Genomic DNA, 27,940 nt, shown 5'->3' on the forward strand with positions numbered 1-27,940 from the left:
TTCAACGACACCCTCTTTATTCAAAAATAGATATCTATGAGACATTTCAGAATATACTGCTGTCACAAATGGCAGCCTATATGTCTAAATTAATTCCTAAATCAATTCATATACAGATTTGACCTTTTGTTAAAAAAAAAAAAAAAAAAAGACACACCTGGGGGAAAACCTGTTTAACCTCGAAAGAATGTCACCCAGTTCACCAGACGCCCTTTGCCCAAAAAGTAAAACAAATAAAATTAAAAACCACAAGACTTCATTTAAATTAAGCAAAATAAAACACACACATATATTTGGAAAAAAAAAATCAAAACATTTCAATTAAAAAAAAAAAAGACATACAACTCTCTCACAGAATTTCTGCCCAAAGCAACAGCGTGAGATGTCAACACATTTGTCTACATAATTCTTTTTTTTGACAGCTTTTTTGTCCCATAATGGATACACATTCAATCAATGGTCGAAATAATTATTGGTTAAAACAGCCTCAGGCTAACTCCATGAGCTGAGACAGGATAGAAATGAGTCTTGGTTCGGGTTTTCAGGGTTTGGTGGGGTTTTTTTTGTTTGTTTGTTTTTCATTTTTTGGCAAAAGCAGAGAGAACGTACAGTGTTTTATCTAAATAATGTTTGGACCGTAAAAGGCTGTACAAGCAAACCAATTCGTGGAAAGAATAGTTCTGCCACTGGAAGATTTCCTGTAAACTAAAAGCACATTTCTTGGCTGGGCAGTAAGGGTGCAAGGAGGTTTTTTTTTAAAAAAAGAACAAAATGAAGTGTCAGTAAGAAAAGGCTATGAGTTTTTTAACAACTTAACGACCAAAAAAACGCTGTATTATTTGTTTTAACTGAATGCTGAATAGGCTACTGAATACCCTGTAAAATAAATTAATGAGGACGCAGAACAAGCTTTGCATTTCTGTAGGTTTCTCTCATGTCTTTGACAACAGCAGCTTAAGACTATAGTGAGGCACAAACACAGCACATCACTTCAACTAATTTCAGCCTCTGTGTTACAAAACCTGTATTATCAGATCAAGTGTTTCCAGAAACTTCAAAATGTTTTATAGCGAGAGGTGCTAAATTTAAACAGAATTGTTATCCAAATTGGAATGGTTCTCAGTGATCAGAGTCCAGCTTGTTAGACCTAACACACAAACCGAAATGTAACTACATCCATGGCAGCTAAAACATTAGCTAGCAACATAATGGAATTAAGAGTATTTTAAATTTGCCTTTTTTTTTTTTCCTTCTTCTTCTTTTTTTTTTTTCTTTTAAACTTTTCCCGATTATAAAAATCAACTCACAATAATCTGTGACACAAAATTAAGTACATCCTTCTAATATCTACATGCATGGACATGGTACAGGTGCATACAGGATATGTGCATATATATGGGTCTATTTTCTATATATATAAATAAATATTTATACCACATTTAACTTCTGTTCATCAAATAACTTCACGAAAGCTGTGGAGAGAATTTATGGAATAGTATTTCCAACATAACCATCCTCAGAGTAGATCAGACAGTGCCTGTCACTGGGACATTGCCAGTTGCAATACACCATTCCAGCCTCTCAGTTCGTTAAACCAAAGCTTCTGTGACGATCTAATTTTGTATAATGAAGAGGAAAAATGTGGTATAAATCTAAAGGTAGCTAGAACAAAATTTACTTCCACTGTCATTTAGGTAATACCCAGTTCTGCAATGCTCAGCAGAGTGTAAATTATGAAGCTATCTCTAATTCACAAAGAAAAGCTGCTTATTTTTATTGCCTGTGGTGAGTTTCAATTTATGTACATGCCAAATAGGAACTATCTTCATGTCAGTCCCACAACAGTATGAGGAACTGTAGATTTAAGAACAATATTTCTCTGTACCATTGCTCCGTAGATGCCGCCTTCTTACGCTGCCGTGGTACAGCACCTGCATACACACACACACATCCCTGTGAAGCCCACGAGCCACTCTACTGCTCTCAGAGATGAGGTTCAGAAACCCAACTAAGACAGACAAGACTTATTCAGAAAAAATATGATGCTTTTACAGAGAAAAACGTTATATGGTCAACCTTTCTTTGAAAACTTTCCAGGTATGTATGTACATGATTCTCATGACTTTTGTGGGGATAACAAGTGCTAAAAGTAAACAGCAACTAAAGAGTATGGAAAAATATGAGAAAAGTTTGGCTATATGGACTATCCCCACTCCCTTTAGAGCTCACAAAAACTCGCCCTTTTTCCTCCCCTCAACGTGAGCCAGTGTAGACAGAGAGAGGGTGAGCACGAGCAGCCAAGAGGCTGAAAGCAGGGTCTGCAAGTTCCTTCCTACTGTTGATCTTGGAAGACTGGATTTCCAGTCAACACCAGAGTGGTCTTCTGCTGGTAATAACGGAAACTGGGGACACCGTTTGTTCTAGTCTGTTGAAAACAGGTCACCAGCAGACGGCAGAGGTGCCAGACCTCCTGTGACATTGGGCAGCAGTGACAGATCTGGAAGGCTCTGGATGTGGGATTTCAGCTCCTTGCGGACCTGGGTTACCCGGGCAAGCTTCTGTTTATATTCCTGAGGAAGAGAGACAAGAGAACGAAGATTAAGCACAGGTTAATTGACGGTGCTTTTAGTTAAGCCAGGAGTATTTTCCAGGTGAGGATTCTGGGAGAAGGTGGCAACATACTCGTTCTCTGGGCAACTGCTGACATGACTACAGACCCTGTCATCTGCACCCAAATTCAGCATCTGTCCACAAGCTTTGGCATCCCAAACCCACTAATTCTGCCCCGCGTTACTTTAACAGAAGCTATGTAAAATGCCCCAAACCTGCACCCACTGGGGTCTGGTACAGTACTTGAGGGAAGTGTGGTTACACAGCTGCTCTGTTCTTGTATTCTTCCCCAGGCTACTGCCTTCCACCCCCCGCCAGGGAAGGGCCACTGCCAGAGCACTCCTCAGACTCACCTCTGCTGACAATGGCAGCAGGCTGAGGGACTCCAGAGGTATTAGCATTACTGTGCTGCTGAAACGCTCAGCTTTTTCAAGCTTGATCAATTTTGAATATTCAGATAATCCGATTTTCACTTTCAAATCATTAAATCAAAACCAAGTGTTGGTCGTGAAAAAGGGTTTCCTCTATGAGTTGTCAGACAACTCGTGATAGCAACCACAGAAGCTGTACCACGAGCCCAGCATGTTACCAAACAACACAAATGTGTATGATCCCTAAATGTAAGCTAGAGAAAGACACATCCACACTGGATTGAAACCAAGCAAAATATAAACACGAAAATTTTCAGAATTTTATTACAAAGGGAGAAAAGCAGTAAGTTAAAAATCCCTGAAGAGGAAACTTGCAAGTACTTTTGCCACAAATTCCACAATGCCCTGGACTGGGCACTGAAACTCCAGTAAGAAATATCTACCCATCTTCAGAAATCTCCCCAGTCTAAGAGGCACCAGGTAACAGTGACTAGTATTTCATAATGGTAAGACAGAGGAAGAGCTTGGACCCTGAAAATGAAAGAAAGAACTGTACCGTGTTAAATTATGTTTAGAGGCCATTTAAGAGCAGACCAACACATATCCAAATTATCTAATACAGAAGCTCAATTAAAGATTGATGCTTATGTAATTTTAAAGTTGTGTGATTCTAAACATTTATGCAACAGTCACAGAAGACAGCTATTTCAGTAATAAAAAAAACCAAACCAGTATGACATCATTTCACTTGGAATGTACCAGTCTTTACCCAACTACGTACGGCATATTTTTCATGGCATCTCCAGAATGCAGGAAACAATGAGCTTCAAAAAAATTGTAACACAGAACAGACTTCCGTACAGCCAGTTGTAACATTAACTTACTTTTCACTTCTTAATCACTTGGCAAAGAGAAGAGTTTACCAGCGAACAGAAGTTTATCTTTGAAGATCAAATAAAACTAGGCACACATTTAATCAAAGCATCTTTCTAAAGAGTTTACAACTTTAATCCAGTCTTTCTAACCTTCTCAATGATGGAAATTCTCTTCACCTTCTCCAAATATCAAAGCAGAGCAGTTCCTGCGGGGTTACAAGCAATGAGTTTACACTCTCTGTGTTTCATTACTTTGAATTAAAATAGTGAGAGCAGCAGCAGTCAATTGCAACAACTCTGAATACCCCTACGCCCGGAATGGCTATGTAAATATATTCCATAAATTTCCTGCCAGCACCAAATAAGAATGTACTTTAACAGCCTATTTCAAACTTAAATCCTTTTATGAGGCTCAGTGAGTTAACATAATGTCATAAGCAAACACTTCTGTTAATGTACATGGGATATATAAGGAAATAATCAAGTTCAAACAAAGCTCTACCAGCTTCATAAACTGAAGTGTTCTGTTCATAAGCTTAGAGGAGAACAACAACAAAAAAACAACTCAGGAAAAGGTGCACCCGTTAATTTAGGATTGCAAGGATTCGTTTTGTTTTAATGGAAGGCAAAGAATCAGAGTCAGAACGCACTCCACATCCCCAGTCATACCATTTTGGGAAATACTTACACAGGAAAACGAGTCAAGAAGGTCACGTTATGAAGACAGAGAACAAAACCAGATCAAAAATGCAGAAGAAAAGCAAATAAAGAGGAAAGCTATGGAAGTACTGCTGCATCTCGACACTTAGCATGCTTCTCCAAGAGAACATGGAAGCCAACAGCGGAGAAAGAGAGACAGTAAACGGAGTGCTCTGCTCAAGGCTGGCGGGTCACGATTAATGTGAGGCAGGGAGACAGCAGAATCCCAGCTCCTGCACACATGGGATATAGACAGCAAAAATAGATATTGTATTATTGTATTCCAAATGCTTACAGATAGAAGGTGGAAGAGGCTGAATTCAGAAACTGCCTTTTTTTTTTCTCCCCCACAGCAGACTGTCTTGAAAGAAAAAAAAAAAAAACAAACCAAAAAAAAAAAAAAACCAAACAAGAAAAAAGGTCATAATTCAGGACATTGTCAGGGAGTGATGGATATCAAGCCAGGCAAGAAAGGGCACTGCATTCTCAAGAATGCCAAACTCTGTCAAGAGTGAGTATCAGCAGATTTTTTTTTGCTGTAGTAATTCTTACTAAAGATAGGAAAGAAATCAAGAAGGGCAAGGCAGCTGGCAAGTCCTCCAAGTCTGATACATGGGCTAGAAGCTGAAAATTCCAAGCATCAGCCAAGAAAACACCTCAAATGCTGCTTCAATTGACAAGATCCATGCACGAGAATTTTGTAAAAACTGGTACAACACAATGTCTACCTCCATAGGAAGAACAATGTCCTGCCACTTTCAGGGCAAAACTGAGAGGAGGACCAGGATATGCTACTTCTAGAGGACAATTAGGACTTGGACACTACAGGTTTTTAGCTGATGAGGATTTGTGTGACTATTACAATTGTATTAGATCCAAACTATATTTCTTTTCCGATAGAACTATTTAGGGGAGTGAGACTTTTTGCAATGCCTTGCTCTGAGAAAACACACTGACAAACGAAGAACCACCAAGCTGCACGCAAACCATACTTCTGTTCTGGTTTTTATGCTCTGGCAAACACACAGACTTAGGAGCAATTCCTCTACACATTGACAGCAGCAACCCAGACTGACACCTTACAGCTTAAAATGTTTATGAAAATATTGCTCTTAACATATCCCCGTTTTTAGGGATACTCTACATTGAGAGATACCTGCAGTACTGAGCTATCAGAAATACCAAAATACCTTCTTAATTTGAACAGACATTTGTACAAAGAAAAAAACCAACCACGTCCCCTTTGAGAAGCGTATCTGTTCAATTCTAAATAGTTCTACCTTACCAGTAGGTTAATGCAGGTATTAACTAGTCCACACAAAAGATTTTATTAAAGCTGCGAGGCCCAAATCCTACCTGTTAAAAAAAATAATTAAAAAAATTTAAAAAAAAAAAGAGAGAAAGAAAGAAAGAGGCAGCAACAGCCCCCAAACCATTAAAAACTCAGAAAAACGTCACTAAATTCAGGAATGGAGACAATGTTCTAAGGGAGTAATCCAGGAACCAAGATTTCCTAGAAGAGATAAATACTTGCGTGACAGATTTGATACACAACACAGACTATCCATCTCCTGCAGCTTAACACCTTCCATCTGCTCTGGTACCAAGAGGTTGTGCCAATTCGTGGCAGAGCAGTAAAGGACTGGAGAGACTGGACGCCAGAGCTGGGTCAGGGAGTGCTGACTGCGCCGAAGCACCTGGCAGGCAGGCATATCGCATCGCAACACACCGCACCGAGAACAAGGCAACGATCTAAAGGCCGGGTATCAAAGGCACAGCCTGGAGGCAGACAGTCCCTTCTGGGCAGCTGCTCCTGGAAGCGGAGAATTCTGAAGTCTCTCTGCAACATCAAAGAAACACCTACCAGGGAGATATATGCTGGATTTTGTTACCTTCTTACGATGTGTAAGGCACGTTTATTTGGATTTGCCATTTGTACTATTCAGGAACACACCTCAGCTCCACTCAGGACAACGCAGAGACACATAACCCCCTTCCAGGCTCAGGGGCTTTTCTTCTTCCACAAACCCAGTTGTGGCTCCATTCTGCAACGTGCAGGTTTTACGGAAAACCGTGTTTTCCATTTAACCCCTTTACATGACACGCTTTGAAACTGCATCTTGCAGATTTTTTGCATAAGGTCCCTCCATTCTACAAAACTGAAAAAATATGAAGTGCACTTAAAAGAAACCGCCGCTTTCTGAGGACTTAGTTTGTACTCCATGTGTCTAGCTAATTGCCTCACCACATAGTAAGCTTTCATTAAGATTAATAGTATTTGGATGCTATTTGCTTTTCTAGACAAAATAATGAGATCTTTCCTGTAAGCAGGAGTTTCAGGATGATACAGAAAGAACTGGCGCTGTGCCACACAAATGCTTTTGCTAATCAACATTCCCTTTCAGTATGCAGGATTCTGCATCCACAGCAGCCAAGTGAATTAGATACTTAGTCCTTGAAACAAACGCAAAAACCAGAATTAAACACCACTGAACGAATCCAACAGAAGTGTTTCGTTCAAAAGAAGCCTTGCTTGAACATTATAAAACTGACTGTAATCGACATGACAGGGAATTCATTCTGAGGACTGCTGCACCGCTTGGTTCACCTTGTCGAGTTACACAGCACGGATTTCATTTTATTTTAGCTTAGAATTTGCCCTGGACACTTCCATTCCTGTTCTGGGTCTGTGATGCTGAAAGTCATCACAGCAATTGCATCTACTGAAAAACACCTAGTTAAGCATTAATGAGACCTTAGAAAGTGATCAGGAAGAGCAGCCAGTCTCAGTTTCGATATGCCGTCGCTTGAGCCAGATGTATGAAAGCGAAAGACCACAGAAGTCAGGGAAAAAAAAAATGCACCAGAGGCTCGACAAAAATTTGAGAAGAGTACGTAGTAAATTGAGAGGTTTGACAGTAATATATTTATATGGCCTTGTAAAATCTCTATTTAAAACTCTAAATATACAACACTAATATAGCAGGTTGTTAGGTATTCCTTAGCTTTTGCTGCTTGCCACTTAACCTATGTGGCATGCTTTTAAAACATACTCATTAAAACATATTAGAATAATAATGTCCCAATGACAGAATATTTGTAAGAAATGACCAATATGAAGGGTGTTGGGAGAAAGTTATAAAAATGAAAGGCTTTCTAAAGCAAAGACAGTCAAGCTCCTGCTCAGTGAGTATGTGAACGGAACAAGTAAGCCCTCATCTTACATCCTGACAGAATATTCAGACACAGCACATCACAGTTAGAACAGTAAGGGGGTGTTTTGTTTGTTGTTTTTGGCCCTCCACCAAAGGTTTTCTTTATTATCTAAGAAAGCAAAGATTATTAGTCAGTATTTCCAGTATATATACACGTAGAGGACAACCCAACTTCTTTTTTTAGCATAGATAATGTTAGATAGCTTTTAAAAAAGCCTACCATTTGATTTTAATTCTGTGCTCCAGAACAACTCCATACAGAAGATCCCCAGTTTACACGCTACGTAAGCATTCGCTCCACCCCTGACAGGCTATTCCTGCTGGCCTTTTCAAAAGCAGTTCAAAATTCCCCTTCTCCAAGGAAAAGTGTTTCAAGTGCATCAGCACTTTTCTCCTGCCTTCAAACCCACCTCCTTCCACACTCTTTCAAGCGTCAGGTTTGAATAAGCCCAGTTTTAAAACTGTATTCTGTCCTGTATTTCATACCGTATAAGCTTAAATCAATCTTCCCCACATGGTGGTGGAGGGCACTGGTCAGCACACCACGCAGGATTACTAACAGTTCAACTCGGGGAGGGGGGCGGTGGGGAAGAACGGCTTTCTCCGTATCAGTTATAACCACCCAAACCCCACAGAAAGCAAATTTTAAGGAGTGTATCTGCAAAACAGACATGAATTTGCCTTAAAGAAACCCTACAGTCCTAGAAAGAAAACTAGTCTTGGTCAAAAGAAGGCAGCTGAGAAATCTTCACACAAAAATCAAGAGAGAAAAGAACTGGAAACAAAACATGAATTATCCATAAACTTGCATATTTCCATGCAAATTCAACCCAACGCAAGTGAGAGATTACAGACATTTAAGGCCTGATTCAGAGCCAAAAGTCCTCTGAAATAGTTTGCCTGAACACTTGCTGGACTAGGACACACGTGCCACCCTGAAAAAGACCTGTGTCTGCTCTGGTGCAGCCAGGCAGCTGCAGGAGCCTGGCAGCACAGCGGCCCTCCCCTCCATGGCAGGGCTACCCAGTGCAAGCCCAGCACCGGGCTGAAAGAGCCTCTTGGCAAAGCAGCCACAAACCTGCAGAGAAGAGTGCAGAAATGCCTACAGCTGCACAGCGCATCGTCTGTGTCCTGAGCTCCCGACTGCAGGAGCGTGTGTTTTAGAGCCAAGCGGACAGCACGTTCTCTGGTACCTGGCAGGACTCAAGAGCAGAGCTGCAGTCAGCATGGCAAACGCCTTGAGGGGTTCTTAATAGCCACACAGTCAATTTGCCCCTGCAAGAAGTCAGATAACAGAGAGGGAAATGGCTTTCCTTTCACAAGTTCAGTGCAGCAGAACCCACCTCAAAAGCAAACTGAAAACAAGTGGTGAAGCCAGCCAGCCTTATTTTGCAGCAGCACTAAACCAACCGTCCTGAGTTTTTTATACAGCACATCTGAATGATGCAGTCCAGGAATCAGAGCTTGAATGATATATTTCCTTACAAAGCCTCAGTTCATTTTCATACCCTAAATTTGTTCACAGTCTTGCTCTTTTAAATTTGACAAGGCTTCTTTCTTTTGTGGTATTATTCATCACACTTCACCAGAGATGGTATTTCTGCTCTTGGCACAATTTCATGCTCTGAAACCATAACTTGTCTCTTCGCTCTCCTCTTTACTGAGGACAACTTGAAGTTGTCCAATAGAAGAATCAGCAACAGCGGTCTCCGCAGAGCATTTCTGCAGCTGCTGGAGATGCCTCCTCCTCATCTACTGCTTTTGCAATGTTTAAAAGCTCTCTCAGAACTGGCCCAGGCTGCCACTGTACAATGGGAATGAAACCTGGCTTCATTTGCAACATATTCTCCCCACAATAAACTTTGCGGGGGTGCAAATGATGTTCACAACAAAAATTAACATTTAGGGTGCAAGCAAACAGCTGTGTAGTCACCTCTCTTCAAGCACTTTAATGCTTTTGATTGCTACGCAAAAGAGTAGTTACAGACTGGTTCACTTCAGTAAAATGCATAAAAACATTAATATATTAGTATTGGATGATTTTTATTTGCTTTTACTTTTTAGTATGCTTTCATTTGCAGTACTACTATAATTATGAATGCCTACAAGCACCTACAAAGTGAAGAAATTACACCTTCACGTTGTGCAAAGAAACACAGCTGTGCCACGAGCCAGAACCAGATTCACCGCAATGTTAGTTTATAGTATCACTATGAAGCAGCCTTCCTTCTTGTCCCACACCCAAAGGCACGTCTGGCTCACAGCTGGAAATACTGATGTACAGTTAGTCACTTTTTGCCGTGTTAATCAGCAGTTCAGTTTTATGGACCTGAGTGTGACACACTTTGCCTAGATACTTCTGTTCCGGATCTTCTTGCCCCGCCCAGGGTGTAGAGCAGGAGACCTCCCTCGCTGCCTAGTTTCCATCGCTATCTCCTGCTACTCGCATGCGTGTGAAGTACTGACATTTTTGTTTCCTGGCAGAAAAACTGAAACTTCCTGTCTTGCTCCCTGCCTAAACCACTGAAATGAATATACCACAACCCAAGAATTCTTGTCTACGAGGAAAGCAGCAGCCGACAGTGACACGCAACAAAAACCTAAGCAGTGGAAGCAACACAGCAATAAATTGCATATTAACCCGCTGAACTAAATCATATTTCAAGAAAGCGTGTAGTGCCGCGCAGTCCAGAAAACCTCAAATAAGATTGTACTTCATCCTTCAGAGATGCATTATCAAAGAGGGTTTGCAAATTCACATGGGCACAGCTTTAACACCTTATTAAAGGTGCCTTGAAGCCATGACTATTAAACCACCAACATCTAAAAAACCCCACAGCTCTCAGCAGGATTCAAAGTCACAATTTTTCAGGTGCAGTCAACAATCAGAAAAATTCCCCTAAACTGTATCTTAAATATAGTATGTTCTTTATATTCATACATATATGCACACGTACAAATGCACAGATATATTCGCATGTATACACACATACCCCCGCAAACACACTGTACTACATATACATACTGTATATACTACAGTATGTTCATTATGTCACCTTTTATAAACACGGGTACAGAGGATATTTGGAGGGTGTGGGGAAGAACTCAGCATCACTGACTGCAAATCAAAACAAAATTGTGAATGCACATTCTCCTCTATTTTTTTCCTCTTCTTCCCATTACATTAAAATACCCACACACAGACTTACTCCAAATTTTCTATTGTCAGTAGTTATTTTAGTTACCCATAAAGCTTCCACACAATTTGCTTTTTTCAAGCTCTACTTGCACTTGGTTCTTCTAGTCCCGTCTATTTAGTTGACTTCATTTCATAGCCACCTGGTACACCGACATGGAAATGTTCTCCCGGCTATCTCCCCCTTACATTTCAGTTTTACACAAATTGATTCCCTGGACTTTTTTCTACTTGCCTGCCAGGTATTCACAAAGAGTACACCGACTTCAAAAGACAATCCGTCCCCTTGAAGTTCTGCAGACTCAGGTGCTGAAGGACAAAAAACCTCCCCAGCTGATTGTACTCTGTAATTGTAACAGAGACAGCAATGACCAAAAATAACACAAATCAGAGAACTTTCATTGGGAGTACCCATGCGAGACATGAAGATACCTTATCTCATTCTCATAGAAACACCAGTTCTTGTTTCTATGCCTGTCTGAAAATGGATTTTATTTCCTGACACCTATTCTGAAAGGTGAGGCTGATTCTGATCCAGTCCAGGCCATGGAAGATCATACAGCAGCTGCAGTATCAAGCCCACAACTTCTGACTGAGATGAAACACCTTTTAAAAAGAAATTCTGTGTTCAGATGTTGAACAACAGACTTCAACCACACCTTTCAGTAAGTTAACCTAAGGAATATTTACCATTAAAAATATATGCCGCCTTATAGGCTGTTTAGCATCAGCTTTGGTTCAGCTAATTTTGCTCTGCAGCTGATTGCCAGAATGAAATGAATTCTACCTTTTCATTCTAAGCACTTTTAGTCTACAATCAAATTATCACCATTCCACCACCACCACCCCAGTAAAGTAATCCTAATTATTACACTTTCAATTTTTTCAATTGCTACCCTAAAAAGCAGAGTTTGTCCATATGTTATGATCTTCAGGCTCTGTGCCAGCTTTCTCCCTTCAAACTACCAGTGCTTCTTAGCACTACGTTGTTTCAATCCCTACTCACGCCGCTCTTTATCAAGGCTGAAGTGTAATTCATTGTCCAAGACCACCTTTCTCAGCATATCGTCCCTTAATTAAACAGCTTTTCTGCAAATGATGACAAGAGCTCTGTTGTTGCAGGGTTTTGACATTGCAAAGTATTTTGAGCATTAGCCCACTAGACATAAATACACTGGAGTTTATGTATATGTTTTAAGAATTTCCTGTGTTTCAATGAGGGATAGTATTAATAGGATTAGTAAACAACTGTAGCGCTTTAGACTGCAAAAGCTGCTTTTCAAAAGATGTAGATTAGCTACTTTCATTATTATTATAGTGAAAGCCTTTGCTTTGAGAGTAAATAAAACACAAGAAATATCCAAAGTGATTTCCAAGTCAGACATTTCCATATCTTAAAATAAAGCCCTAAGTCATGTTACTACCAGAAACCCCTTTCCCCAGCTCAGAGCCTTGGCTAGATTAGAACAGTGAAGTAAACAATCCAGCTTGTATCTAAAAATGCCATCTCATCTGAGAGTCAGGAAAGTTACTTCACAAGAGAAAAAACTTACAGTCAATAGTACCAAAGACATCTTGAGAGAGCAAAGCATATCACGAGAAGATATGTAAAATTAGATTGCTTAAATTTATTTTCTTATTTCAGTCTTTGCTTGAGTAAATGTTTTGGTTTTTAATACATTCTTAATTGCTACAAGAATTTCCCATCCTTCTATTAAAATACTTATTAGCACTACAAAGAAAAATCCAGGCTTATCAATAACGCTACTGTGAGAACATCAAAGACTCTAACAAAACTGATGAGCAGATATGGTCTGCCATATCCGTAACCAACATCTTCCACTATTTATTAACCCTCTACAACTCAAGAACAATGGGATGCTTTAATCAGGCAACATCCCTCAGCTAAGATTTGAGATTTGACACGAGTATGAATTGTGCCTTCACGTTAAGTATTAAAGAGTGGCATTTCCTGTGCTAAGTGCTAAGGCCATCTTGTTTTGGCAGAATGACAAAGATGCTAACCTAATCAGAGATTTAGAAAGATTATTCTTTAGTTTCCAACATATTAAAGAACATGTTTACTCTTAACAGTGGGCAAGCAACCTGTCCTGTTGCCATAACCAGGATTATTCCTATTAACTAAGTAGCTCAGCCAGTGAACCGCTTAATTTTCAGGATTACATTCCTGCCTCTGCCAGAGTTACAATTTTTTTTCAAGTAACGTTCTTTACCAAAAGGATATTTTCCATAACAAAAAGACAACACAATTGTCACAACATTTCAGCTAGCGCATTAGAAATCTTAATTTAAAGTTGTCATTGTGAATTTCTTAATTTCACAGTCTCAAACTGACTCAAATTTATGGATTGTTCTGGGCTTTTTAAAACATTGCTGTGCAGCATTTTGCTACCTATTTCTTGCCCTTTTTTAAAAAGTAAAGGGCAATATGTCTATCATTTATGGTTTTGTGTATATACACACATATATATGTTTTTACTAGACAGGTGTCCTCCTTTCAGCAAGGAAACCAGAACTGACCCAAGACTTCCACTAGTATTCAGCAAAAAAATCCGCTACCAAACAGGATTTGTTTTTATGGCATCTTTCATATCTAAATCTGAAAGTGCCTTTTAATGACCCAGTCATAAGACAGACGCTATGCTTGAAGAAATTCAAGCTAAACAAGCTAACAGAATTATTAACTATGCACTCTAATTCTGAATGCAGCATCAGCACTTGTTCGGCTCATTTGGAAAAAAACCTTGCTCTGGAAAAGCAACATGTTCACAGTCACAAGACATTGAGAAACTCCAGTATAAACACACATGACAAAGCAAACATTCAAAATGAAATTTACCTCAGAACAATGCTGCCTAGCTGTCAGAGGATTAGGTTTGTCATGACAGTAAACACAGCCTGCAATTGCTATAGCACAGTCTCCTTCCAGAAGATTTTTGTCCTCTACAGCAACTCGTGTCCCACCCAGCAACAGCTGTTCATAATAACCAGCAGCCGACAGTGTAGAGGAAGCCCTTAACGTGCCGCCAAGGGGCAGTTTAACAGATGGCAAAGTGACATACAACCACAATCATTAATTAAAACTTCCACACTAGTCCCAAGGTGCAGTGCCGAGAGAACTTCCTCCGAGAAAGAACATTTTGGATAAATGGTTGGCTGCCGCAGCCCCTGCACTCGCTCTAGGACATGCAGCTGGCGCTCGGGTCCAGTTAGCGTAGTCACATTTGAGAGTCCTGCCCTCCTCATCCAGTGGAACTATGGCAGGAAACGCAAGTCATCGTCTTTCGGTATCAGCCCAATTTATGCTCCACCACAGAAGCTGTAGGTAGGAGTGTCTGTTAAAGGATGGATACCAGAAGATCTTGTTTAAACTGCATCCCCTTATCAAGTAGGGGCTGGGAAGACAGATGAGAGGCACCCAACCATAAGAAAAAAGAATAACAAAATCTCAACCAAGTATAAAAAAACCCCCAACAAGCTAATTAAGGCGAAGGGAAGTTGATTTTTTGGAAACGGGGATTCCATAAAAAATAGTGCAAGTCTGAAGAAATTTTGTTAGGTGAGCCGATTTGTCTTTAACTATGGAGTTATGGGCCTTCCGTGAACCAAGTGTACCAGAACACACTAGACTGAACATCGGAACAGATGTGCCTTCTCCAGACTTTTTACACCACTTTCTTACCCGTTTCACTCCAAATGTAAAGAGAACACCTAGAATCATCCCCCTTGAGAGAACTACATAGATTAGGAGGCAAGTGGGAGCATTTGGTGAGACAATCGGCTTGCTGGTGTAATCAGTACTCACTTCTAGCTTCTTCTCTTTCTCTGTCAAGACATCCTTCTGATTCTGGGTGTACTCGATCAGCATGCGCGCCAGCTGGCGCCGGTCCTCCAGCTCTGCTGCCAGCCGGCCATTGTACTCTGCTAGTAACAGGCACGCTTCGTCCACAGTCTTCGAAAGACGTTCAGCTGCCTCTTTATCTACATGTAAAAGCGTCAGGTAGTTTAGAGGACAAAGTTTAAAACTTTCATCTTTGACAGAAGGGCTACAACTCACCAGCCACGTGCACAGTAATATCACCTTCATAAATACACCTCTGGCTTGACAGGAAAATAAGAGTTCTTATCACAGAGGATATAAAGGAAATAGGCAGGACTAACAACCCAAGAACAGTGGTCTTTTATACTACATTTTGTCCTTGCAGAGATGGGATGCGCGCAGGGATAAATGTATGAAGTTAGCCTCTATAAACAGGTTAATTAAACTAAAAATTTAGGCTGTCAATTCAGAATTCAGTTAAACAAATTGGGTCGTTTTCATACTTAAGCATGGTGTACACTTTTTAATTCTTTTCTCTGAATAACTCCTAACTTACCAATACAAGTAAACACATGAATTGCACACTAGTCTTCACAGTTGGACACTGTAAGAGTATATTATAACGGACTGAATAAGTGACAGTTCACAATGAATTCTAAATTAGAACTACTTCCAGGAACAAGAGTCTAACGAGTTCAACCTTTAAATGCTTCTATTAAGATTACTTTTTAAACACAATGGCAAAAGTCCATTTAAACAAAGACTAACGGGATAATGGGAGTAGTGAGTTTCCTTTTCCACAGCAACCAAGGAGAATAGGTGCATACACAGCACAGTCTGATAAAACTCAAAAACATCTAACACTCACGGTGTTCAAAATCAAACACATCCATTTCAGAACTCTGGCCCTATTTCCTTTAAATTCTTGCAAAATGCTGTTGATGCTCTCCAAGCACAAAAGCCCTGGTCCAAGCCAAAAAAAATGGAAAAAGCTATTAAGTTTCACCTTCAATTTTACTCCACAGAATTGCTATCTATTAATTACCCAAGAGCTACAAAACAAAGACACAAAAGCAGGCATTTGCTCCACTGTACCTTGTGATTATTTAAATAAAAAAAACTTTGATTTCTAAGTTATTCTCTGGACCCATGTTCATTCATCTTCCAGTTTCATACCTGTAATTTTCTCCAGTAATGAAACATCTTGAACTTCCTGAGGCAGGGAGGCAATTTTTTGCCGCACTGTTGCATCTCCTGATGCTGCATTTTCCAGGTCTTGTAGGGCTTTGATCAAATCCTCGGTCTACAAGACAAGTTAGCTAACATCAAAACCAGATAATATGCCGTTTCCTGTGGTGCAGCCACTGCCTCTGAGGTCATCTACCTTTGAAAGCAACCATTTTTTGGCATATTTTCTTCAAGTAATTTTTAAACTGTTGCTTCCTAACACAGGGAGCATTCACTAAATTTACAATAAATTAAATGTTTAGGAACTTAATGCTAAATTACAGTAGGATCATCTTTTTCAAGACTTTACAGTGGAAAACTACTCACTCCAATTAAGAGAAGTGATCACTTAAGACAAAGCTGAAAAGTAAATGACCACGTCAGTTTGAAAAACAGGATCAGCCCTTTGTGTTGCATCAAACTGGGACTGTTATCTTTTAGCTGAGCATCCCTGACACTTTCTCTTAGACTAGCAGGAGTTACATGCACCTTCTGTTCTATTCCAAAGGTGCATTCTGACAAAGAAAAATAAAACAAACCCAAAATAAAACCAAACTTGTATCAGTCCAAACAAAACCGTGTCAGATTTCCATCGTTATAAGATTTCAAATTTTGTGACTGGCTACCTACCATAAGCTTTAATGACAATGAAAGCTATCCCTGTTAAAGCAAACTTCATGTTGTCCCAGTTTTGCAAAGCCATTGCTATCCTCACTTAGGTCAGCTGGATCTTTGGAAGCACACTGCAATCTGCAATTAAACTGGACTCCATTGTATCCCCTCAACTTCATCTCTGGTTGAAGTGCACTGAGCTTAGTTTAAATGAATATACGCAAAACGTATCCTAGCTTAAAAAGGATGTGGATGAGGACAGCCTTAAGAGAACCTCCCCTCAACACACTATTTCCTCCCTGCTCAAAAAAAATTAAAAAAAGGAAAAAGACAGACTCCCTGACCAGGAAGAAAAAAGTGTCGCTTCTTTGCTTTAAAAAAAATACTGAAGTTTTAATGGGAGGTTTTTGAAACTGGAACACTAGCCCTGTAAACAACACCAATGATGTTTAAACTACATTACAATTGATTTAAAACTAAAAAAACACTGAAAATTTTTAAATAAATATTTTTAAATTTGAAAAATAAAGAAGTCCATTACCTAATATTTACTACTTCTTTGCAAACAGCTAATGATTTCCAACAGTAACAAACACAATGCTTATCATCAAAAGAAACCCTAAGTTGCAAGGCATCTGGAGGTAAAAACAACAAAAAAAGTTTCACTTATTTCCTTGACAACTGTTATTTATTTTTGTTTTTCAATGTTTACACTCTACCAGATGGATGGTGTATCTTTTTATCCTTTTCAAATAGACAATCGTTTAACATACGTTCATTTTGTAGCCTTAAATGGTCAGAACGATCCCATTTCATTCCTACTATTTCCACAGCACTAATGTGTCAGCCTCAAAATAAAGTCTTCAGAACTGGTTTTCCTAATCAGCTCCATACGATTCTATAAAAGGTTGAGCTTTTTAATATACACACGGAGAAAGATGTCCTACAAAGAATTAATTAAGTTTTAACTATGTTACAGCTTTGGGTTTGAGAGATTACACACGGAACTTAGAAAGAATTTAAAATATGGTCTGTTCTTCTAGCAGTCTTTTGAGATTCTTTACTGGTAGTACTTCTCAGACCTTGGTTTAGACTACCTGAAACCACTCAGAAATAGCACAATGTTTCAATATGAATAAAGAATCTGTTCCATTTCACATGGACTTCTCAACCCCCAACTGAATTTCTCCATTAAAAGCATTTCACTTGTTGGCAGCTCCACCTTGTGGCTGTACCACACAGGAGGTGGCTTTCAGAACAACTCCCACCATCAACCCATCCCACATACCAGCAGCGGCCCAGCACTGGGGTCTTGGGGTGAGTAGCTCCCGGGGTAATCATCATCTTCCTCCTCTTGTATTTGCTGAAAAGTTCGCTTTAAAGACTTCTTCTCCTCTGCAACTGAAGACACATATAAGCAATTCATTTGGATGCCAGATCTGCCCACCTTAACTATCTCTACTTCAAAAAAATTGTACCAGATGCTCTGATGACTAAGGTCTCTAAAGAGAAGGATGATGCCAACATTGGAGTCCAACTATGGTCATTTTCCAAACGCTCAAATGCAAAACAGCAATAAAAGGTTGATTTTGCCCACACATGGATCTCTACGTGCCAAGTACAAGGACACAGTCTTCGTATCAGCAGTGTGCACTGTATATTCATGCCTCCTACACTGAAAGTAGGAAAGGCAAGTAAACGTCCTATTTCTCAATAAATGGCAGCTCTTCAACTCTGCTCAGATTCTCTGGTTAATACCACATATGCAGGTAAGGATTTCCACCCACAGAAGGGAAGTATTGATGCTAGGATACATGCGGACAGAAGAATTTCAAGTCATCTTTTTGCACCGAGCATATGCTCACTGTGGTCCCACAAACAACTAAAAAACTGCTGATTATTCAACCTTCCACTCTTCCATCAAAATAAAGACTTCAGGACAGCTCTGTGAAACTAAAACTCCAAGATGTGACAGCAACAACAGCAATGGGCACAGCATGAACCGATCTCCGAGCAGATAACCTATAACACTTCAGAAATAAGGATTTTATACAGCAAGACAGTGTTGGTTAAATGAACCTCAGCGTAGCATATCTTAGCTTGAAAGGGAAGAGACAGTTTATTTAATGAGTCAGAAGTCTTAATGCAGCCTTTGATCCAGTTACAGAGCCCTCAGAAGAGAGATCATTCTTCGTCTTGCCACCAAAATTAATTAGAGCCAGGGTAATTTGAAAGAACGCTTTGGACAGAGTCTTGAGAACATCTCTTCAATGGAATCAAGTCTTGCCAAGATAATCATGGAGCTCAAGGGAAAGAGTGTATGTATACTTTCATTCACAGGAAAATACAAGATCACTTGATTTAAAACAAAATCAGTCTGCACAACTCTAATGAGGAAGTGAACAGAAAGGTCTGCCCTTAAATGCAGAATTTCACCTGCCTTGTCAGGTGGGGCATATGGCTGAAAAAAACTTTATTTTAATGGAGAGAGAGTCAGAGATGCTGTACATCCTGCTTGTGTGAGGAAAAGCTGAACAACCTTCATGTGGTAGATCCAAACGCATCTCTGATAGAGAACAGATTTACTCAATGGGAGGCAAAGAAGCACAGAAAACAGTTAACCTAAACAAAATGATTTTTGATCTATGTTACAGCAAAGCTAACTAGGCTAGAAAAAAGGTACAGTCCAAGTTTCATATGTATACAAGTGACGTATAGAGTGTACAGAGATGTATAGAGAGTTATAATCTGACTCCAAGCAAGACAGATACCAGACCAACAGGAAAAACAGCTGCTGTCCACTGAGGTCTGCAAAAGACCAAAGTTGAGTTGAACAGGGGATGTGCAGATGACAAAATAGCTAAAGAGAGCATTTACAGTTACATAGCCCAATACAACGTGCCATCAATATTTATCACTTGTGTGTACTTATCATAAAGTGATTAACCAACAAAGGATAAACACAAGATAATCAATAAAAGAATGCAAGACCATAGCGTGCGCAGAAGTGAAAATAAAAATGAGAATTTAGATTCTAATTGCTGAAGAGCTATTCCTGCTGTGTTGCCAACTGCTCTACCACAAGACACAGTAGTATGCTTGTTTACTACTCTAACACAGAGGATTCAGAATTGAATTTTCTGTCTGAACAAAACCAAGTGAGTTTGATTGGAAACAGTCTGAAGAAGGTAGGTGCATGAACATGTGCAGTCCTAAGCACCAGTGGCTAGCTGGTGTACCTGTAGACAGGCCACTCCCTGAGCATATGAACTGTAGCTGATAGGACAAAGTGGCCCATAGACAAAGAAGTACAGACAAAACAGTCAGCTTTAAAGTAGCATTTTGGGCATGAGTAGCATAACATAAATGTGGATCGTTGCACTTTTTTCCTTGGCATAAAGAGGGGCAGCAGATGACCTCACTGAAGAATTCCAGAAACACCACCTCCCTTTCAGCAAAGTAGAAAAAAAACCCCCACACTTAATTTTCAAACTCAAGAGCATATGGTGGTAAAGGACCCCCGAAAGAGAACAGGAAACCAGGCATAAAATACAACACACCCTGCCTCGCTAGCTTTCAAAGTCTGGTAGCCCAAAATATTTTAATTATTGCAGTCTACACTTCTGAAAAAGCCTGTCAGATCCAACAAGAGAAGAGGAAAGCAGGCATTAAGAGCACCTAAAATTGATCAGAATTCAACCACGGTACGTAACACACAACTTCAGAAACAATCAACGTATCCTTGTAGAACATGTACAGCTTCTTCCAGGAAAAGCAAGAGACCATTCTTAACACAGACATAAAGAAGAGAAACCACTACTAGAGATGAAGTCAGCTTTCCTGCTTCACTGGGATCTTCTTCGCAGCTCAGAAATTGAACTACCCCTAAAGTCTTTGAAGAGTAACGCACTTCACTTCTCCAAAATGACAGACAGTCGCTGTCATAACAGCTATGCAGTGAAACTCCAGCTTGCTGTTATCTTGCCGTTGCAGTGTCCAGAGAGGCTTCTAAAGGTATTTCTCCACCAACTTTTCAGTCTTCAAACCGTCTCCAGTGGCTTGAGGAAGCTTATAGTGTCAGAGACCCCAGTGACAAAGTATGAGTTTTTCCTGTAAGCTGGCCAACACGGGAGGTCTTCCCACCTAGGGTGTTCACCTTTTTGTTCTCATCTCTTGACTGGTTTTACAGGTAAATGGGCTTCTTTGATTTGACTCCAGGCTCACACGTACAGTAAAGAGAAACCAACTGTGTAATCTGTATACTCACATTCAAAAGGATAACTAGGAGTTTAAAACTTTCCTATTAATAACAGTGGTTTTATGTGTTGGGGTTTTTTTTAATCTCAAGGCAATATAAAATTATTATCTTCTCTCATGAGGACTTGGTTATGTTCATCTCCTCATTCAAGAAGCAGCCACACTAAATGGTAAGGAATTCCCCATGCAGATAATGCATTTCACTGGAGGGAACTACACAAAGGGTTCGTATTTTTAAAAAACAAATAGTCCTTAATTCACATGAGGGTTTATCAGTCTCAGCACAGCTACATCATGTGCCTTTTCCGTGAGTTAAGCATACAGTTATATGACACGTTGCATGAGCAGAAACTTCTGTCTACAGGGAAACGTGCAAGGAAACAAAAACTAGACAGTTTTCTTAAAGAAAACAGAAGACGGTCACAGAACAAAATAAGAGAAACCAAGTGGTCCAGTCTGCCTTCCAACTGTTCTAAACCTTAGTTTCTTTGGGGGCTGATTACTCATGATTGTTTAAGTTCTCATTACAACACACATTTGTTGGTACCCTCTCCTAGGTCAAGCATAACTGGAGCTGATCTGCTCCAAAATTATACCTAGTCCTATCTCCAGGTGCCTTTATTTCAATTATTCTTGGAAGCACCCCTGCCTGCCCTCCTCTCCTCTCTGTTTTTCTCCATATTTTAATATGGGTCTGACTTTCTGTGCCAGAATTTGCAATATAAAGACAACCAGAGCAGATGAGTAGCTGTTCAGTTCTGTGTTACAGTGTGATACTCCTACATCAGAGCACGTTCAAGGACTTCCTTCAACTGCTTATTACAAAGACAATGAAAACATGTCATCTATATAGGTTATAATACCTAAAGGATTTTACATCAAACCTCTACAGACCTAGTTTTCCTAGGCTTTAAGACAAATGGGTGGTTCTTCTCTTTCCTGCTGCTTGTAAAAAGATACATTCTAATAAAAGTGAGATTAATGAGAAAGCAAATGCAATATTGATATCTTTCTTATATTGTTTTAACTCTAAATTAACATTTAGAGTTAAAACAATATAAGAAAGATATCAATATTCAACAGTTCATTTCCATGTATATGCACATTGCCTTACGGAATCTGAAAGACTAAAACACGGTAGTAAGCTGCACCACTGAGGAAGTCAAAACCAGGGAATATAATGCTTAGAAAGGTCTGGTACTTTTTCCCCCTCCACCTCTCTGAAGGGAAAGCTTCATTATTTGCGCAATCAATTCTGTTCCATGGCAGGAACTTAGCAGGTGCCACCAACTGAACTGCTACACCTCTACCCAAGGCCTTTTTACTAATGAAACCAAAAATAAGCTGCACCATTGAAACACGCACCAACGAGCTTTAAAGATGTCTTTTCTCACTGATGCAGGACTCTGCTTTATTTCGGCCAGTTTCACAACTCTAAGGGTAAGTGGTGCTCTGCAACCTAAGCAGAGCCATCCTGTTCAGAAAACAGAACCTATCATCCCAGTAATTTAAGACACTGCAATACGAAAAAGCTGTAGAGAACTACCTGCATAGACTTGTTGCCATACCTTGGGCTGAAGAAAAGAATACTCATTATCACAGCACCAGATACCCTTAAGAAGCTCCAAAATTTTGTTTTAACAGCCCAAACTCATACCAATCTAAAGATACTAACACTGCTACTTCTCAGCTGTGTCTACGAACAAAACCAGGAAGTCAGAATGGTTTTGAACGAGCAGTGTACTATGGTTTTCCACTTTTATGATCAATGTTCTATCTGTAAAACACGATATATTATTGTCCATTTTGCTTAGGTTCACCTGTTTGAAAACGGAATAGAGTAACTACAACAAAGCCTTCTCCAACAGTCGCCTACCACAAACTGGACCAACACCAATTTATCTTAGAAATTCATAGAAATCCCATGTGAAACAAGGTCTTACCACGAAGAAGGAAATTTGAAAACATGCCAGTCAAAACAAGGAGAAAAACTTAGGAGAACACTGCTGAGTTCTTCAAATTATTTTCTTCTTAATTTAAAAATCTTGATTTCTTTTTTATAATGAATTGACAAGAAGGCAGCAATATTCACACTCATGAAAAGGCCTGAACTGTTCCTCAAACAAAAGATGCTACCTTAGTATCTCCAATTACCCAGACAAAAGCTGAGTTTCTTGCCAAGTGAAGATGCGCACACAGCAGTTCTTAAAATGTTTGTATTTCTTCATTCTGTTTCCTACAGACAAAGGTCTGTTACACTTAGGAAGGGTTTGATTTTGTGTAAACATTTTGAAGTTGAGAAGGTAACAGTAGCAGGACTGACTGATAGAACCAGCCAAAGGGAGGATGACACTGAGCAACAGTTGCCAACCCACCAGCAAATCACAGCTGTGTTTCTTGGACACGCAGTATCACTTTGTTTAGATTAAACACTTGTGAAACACTTACCCAGGTATCTTAAATTAAGAGTTTCAAACTCTCAGTTAATCAGTTCAACAGGAATTCAGGTGTGTAAATCCTTTCCTTTCATGGCAAACAGGTGTCTTATGCATTGCATCCAGACAATAAAAACCACCCCAATATGAGCTATTTCATGTAGAGACTGTACACCTTCCACCCTTCCCCTCTCCCAGCATTCAGAGCAGAGACTCCCTCTGTCCCGATACTGAAGAGACAACCCCTTCAGTCAGGTCAATTGGCCTCCCAGCGTTTGGGGAAAAAATGGCAATACCTTCAGAATGTCATACTTAAATTACAATAAATTGGAAGACCCCTGTTGTAAGCTGCTAAAGCACCCATCCAGTAATTTCACCTGAAGCAGCATGTTAAAGCACACAAAACTACATCCATAAGTGTATGTCTTCATATTAATTCTGTATTAACTGCCAACTCCAGTAGACATATCTTGCTTGTTTTCACCACCCAAGAATGGCATACGAGCACTTTACTAATGACTAAGGCAACTCTCTCATGAAGTATCACACCTCTGTGGGGAACAGAGTAAAATTCAGTCAAAGCAGCAATGTGATTTTAGCTAATTTGAAGACACTGACACTTCCTTTAGCTGCAAAGTGGACAAATATTCCCCTGACGGCAACATTCTGGATTTTTAATGACCTCCACCTTCCATAGGTTAGGCATCCTACTGCTCCTCTCTTTTCCTTACAGTACTACCAGTTAAATATTTTCAGATGCTACAGAAGAAGAGGCAGTATCTGCCAAAGCAGTATAAAAGCACAGTAAATGCAAGAAGCTTATACTCAGTTTCTCACACCCATCTCATGTAGTAATGTTACAACCATGATGTTCTAATGATATTAAATGACACAAAGTTATCCTTTTCCCCAAATTACATCAGCTGGTATAAGAAAAAAAGAGACCAGACAAGCTTCTGGGTATATATTCCAGCCTTCAGTTATTAGAAATCATAACAAAAATATAGTAACTACACAAAATAACAAAATTAAAATGAGAATGACAGCACTAACAACATTGAATAAACCATTATAGTGATCCAAATGACCACTCTCAGAGATGTAGAGTGAGACAATTTTTACTCTCAAGGTGGACACAACAGTTCCCTGCACCCTACTTACTTGTCTTCACATCAAAAGGCAGCGCTGGAATATTCTGCCTGCGTGAGCAGAAGCAGAAATTACCTTAAGCCAGACACAAATCACAAGGCTACATACACACTTTCAAACTGGAACTGCAAGTTTAATGAAAATCAGACTTCTCTCACGTCAATCCAAAAGAGTCTCCACGACCAGCTCTGGCAACAACTCAACTACAGGAGCCCAGAGCTCAACTCCTCACAGTCCTTTCAGTGAAACATGTACCAATCTAAAAAAACAAAGTAAAACACACAACAAAAGCAATATGCATTTACCTTTAGTTTGGGGGCTATTGGAGTCTTCCATAGAAAGCTTCAGTTGCTGTATGAACTCACTGCCATACACACTCCTTTCTTGCCAGATGTTAAGCAATCGTTCCAAGGGCTTTTTGCAGCCCTCATCTGCTTCTCTGTTCAAAGATTAGAAAATAATTACAGTTCAGCTGAAAAATATTCCTTATGTTTTAAGAGAGCACCTTCCAAACTATAGCAGCTGCATCCATTAATATTAGCACATTTGGAGAGACTCTTTTTCACATTGTCTGAGACAAACCGTGCAAAACACATTTGTAGCCAATTTTCCCCTCTTATTGGGGCCAAAGATTGCCTGAGAGTGCCCCACATTCCCGGCAGGAAAAGTTTTGAAGGAAGAATCTTGCTATCATTCAGAATTTGCAAGAAGAGTTATAAAATACCCCCAACTTGACATGTTTACAATTCAGGGTATTAACATTAAACAGTTGTTTCAGACAATATCATCCCAATTAAAAAGCAGGTTGCTTGGATCATTAGGCACTTAAATGTACTCATATAGCGCACTGAAAGTTAGACAGCCATCCAGAACAGCATACCACTAAACACACAGAACATTAAAGTTGTTTAGTTGAGGTAATAGGAATTATTGTGCTATTTAGAGAAAATCTTAAATAAATTATAGCCCATTTTTGATAGGATAGTAGCTGCACCATTTATTCCCTTTTACGTATGAAATCCTTCCTCTAGCAAGCAGACTAACGATCAGATAACCGTTAACAAGCAATGCAAAAAGAAACGGTGCTCAAAACAGAAGACTGATGAGAATCCAGTGATGTAAAATATCATCTCTTTTAAAGTCTTCTGACAATGGGGAAGAGCCATCCATTATGTGGCTTTAATAAACACATGCAACTATTCGATTTCACTACCCATGAACAGATACACAAGACCTTTTGGTAACAATTAAAGTATGTAGCATGCAGAGGACAAATGTGTAAAGCTGTGAGGGTCTGATTCACACACAAACAAGTTTCCCCAAAAAGAAATATTAACAATAAACAGTTCCTAGCCTCAAAGTAGTCAGAATCCAATCTCTACTAGACAGAGGATACCAGCATCCCCAAAACTTAAAAAAACCAACCCCAACAACAAAACCCAACAAAATACAATTGAATTCAACTTTGTATAACAAGAACGCAAATCTCTAGAGAGAAAAGTGGAAGAAACACATGACATAGCAACATACCTGGCAACATGAGAAAAAGCATCCACAAGAACAGATTCAAATTCCCTAGTAAATTCAGGTCCTTTCCTCTTACTGTTCTGGATGACATCATTTGCTAAATATAGGAAAGTAAGTTTCCTACTCGATTTCGCTGGGAAAGGGGAAAAAAAAGAGAAGACGGGGGAAAAAAAAAAAAAGAGAGAGAGTTTGCATTTATTTCTCACTTCTTTCACCTGAAATCATTACCATGGTTTTCAAAGTTGCTTATAGCTTTTTAGCCTAGAAACAAAGTTCAAAATATTTCCATGTTACCAAGGCAAATCAGAGGCCTTCAAGTCAAGTAGTCCTTGGACTCCTTACTGCTGCTTTTTTTTTTTCTAATTAATTTATAAAACAAACATGAGCTTAATACTTTTTGCGCACAGTGACGCATCAGCTCTGAGGAAAGCTGTGTAAGAAATAAACTTTAAACACATGATTAAAATGAGCTGTTCTAACATACCAGCAAATTAATGTAACAGCAAGCTTATTTTTCATTAATTAACTTCTAGAAAAAAACTTTGTATAGAACTGCTTAATTCAGAACAGAATGACATTGCAGGAGAAAGCTATTGTGCAGACTCAAATATTTTTCCAGACAATGCAGTGTCAAAGCAACATTAAATTTCTTCCATATATTCTAACTTTTCCCATCTTGACACCATCGGTTTCTATTTAACTACGGCCAAAGTGGGTGGGAGACACTGTCTCCCCGGTGCAACCGCCACAAATACTCACACACGAGACAGAAAACAAAAGCACTTATTCCCACAGCAGGCCGAACTCAGATCTTTCAAAAATTCATATTTCATATACTCTAGCCATCACACAAAAGATACTCCCAGCTAGGGCTTCATCGGCATCATCCGCTCCAAGGGGCTAAACTGCTGGCTGCCCAGGATGAGAAATGTGACACTGTCTGGTTTCACTGCTGCCCTGGGGACAGGGCATCGACACTGACAGCCTCCCTGCCTTCATTAGGAAGCAATTTGGGAAGTTACCAGCACTTAGGAAGGCAAACTTAAGTTAATCTGCAAGGAAAAAAAGCACAAAATATTTCTGGATGATACCACCGAACCGTTTTTATAGATCTCTACAACCAGCTTTACTTTGTTTATCTCCTAATCCCTTAGTGTAATTCTATAATGGATAAGTAGCACGAGTCCAAACCCAAAATTTTAAAAAAGCAAGATCTCAAAGCTAAACAGGCAGCAAAGCGCTTCACAGCGAACTCGTGCAGACCGAAGGGAAAGTGCTCGGTGTATCTTTGTTTTACAACCAAGCTGCCCGGCCCAGCAAAGCCGCGGGGCCTCTCCCCTCTCAAGTAATACTTCGCTGCTTTAACCAGCGCTTCTACCCTCTGTCTTCCCAAATACCACCTCGAACGGAACACACACACACCCCGAGTACTCGTGCGCGATATTCCGCAGGAAATTTAACAAATGCTCACACCGGGAGGAGAGCAGCGCCCAGGCTGCCGTTAAGCGGTACCTTCCCGCCCCTCAGGCCTGACAGGGCCTCCCCCGGCCCGGCCCCAATTACTGAGGCTCCGCCGTGAGGCACAACCGGCCGCTCGTACCTTTGCGGAGCTCCCGGTGCCAGACGGAGACGATGGGCCCTGCGTGCTTGCGGTGGTGGATGAGCCACAGCGAGAGGGTCTGGACGCTCTGCTGGGAGTTGCTCAGCTCCGACAGCTTCTTCTCCAGCGCCGACTCCGAGAAGGAGGACATGGCGGCGGGCCGGCCCGCGCCGGGCCTGCTCCGCCCGCGGGGGGGAGGGCGCGACGCCGCCTCACCGACAACAAGCCACCACCGCCACAAGATGGCCGCCTGACCTCTCACCCCGCCGCGGCGGGTCAAAGGGCAGCATCGTACGGATCGCCGGAGGGAGAAGGGCAGAAACGCT

At 40.2% G+C, this 27,940-nt stretch overlaps 1 protein-coding gene across 1 annotated transcript; it reads right to left on the minus strand.

The window, feature by feature from the left end:
• Positions 1-27,912, minus strand: RPRD1B (regulation of nuclear pre-mRNA domain containing 1B). The gene is made up of 7 exons (XM_063349762.1): positions 27,615-27,912; positions 26,018-26,147; positions 24,793-24,926; positions 17,935-18,047; positions 15,984-16,110; positions 14,793-14,968; positions 1-2,570 (listed from the first exon to the last, which is right to left on the minus strand). Exons 1-7 carry the CDS (start codon positions 27,763-27,765, stop codon positions 2,421-2,423), a joined length of 981 nt encoding a protein of 326 aa, XP_063205832.1. The 5' UTR covers positions 27,766-27,912; the 3' UTR covers positions 1-2,420.
• Between the last annotated feature and the right edge of the window lie 28 nt (positions 27,913-27,940).

Source organism: Chroicocephalus ridibundus, chromosome 12 (assembly GCF_963924245.1).
Source record: "Chroicocephalus ridibundus chromosome 12, bChrRid1.1, whole genome shotgun sequence".
NCBI classification, from domain to species: domain Eukaryota; kingdom Metazoa; phylum Chordata; class Aves; order Charadriiformes; family Laridae; genus Chroicocephalus; species Chroicocephalus ridibundus.

What these genes read in the sequence shown, in the direction of transcription:
- RPRD1B (XM_063349762.1), bottom strand. Translation starts at nt 27,765, where the DNA reads ATGTCCTCCTTCTCGGAGTCGGCGCTGGAGAAGAAGCTGTCGGAGCTG. An exon ending in GCTTTTTCTCATGTTGCCAG is followed by an intron (nt 24,927 to 26,017) that starts GTATGTTGCTAT and finishes ATCTTTGAACAG; the next exon opens with AGAAGCAGATGAGGGCTGCA. An exon ending in CCAGTGCTGGGCCGCTGCTG is followed by an intron (nt 16,111 to 17,934) that starts GTATGTGGGATG and finishes CTTGTCTTGTAG; the next exon opens with ACCGAGGATTTGATCAAAGC.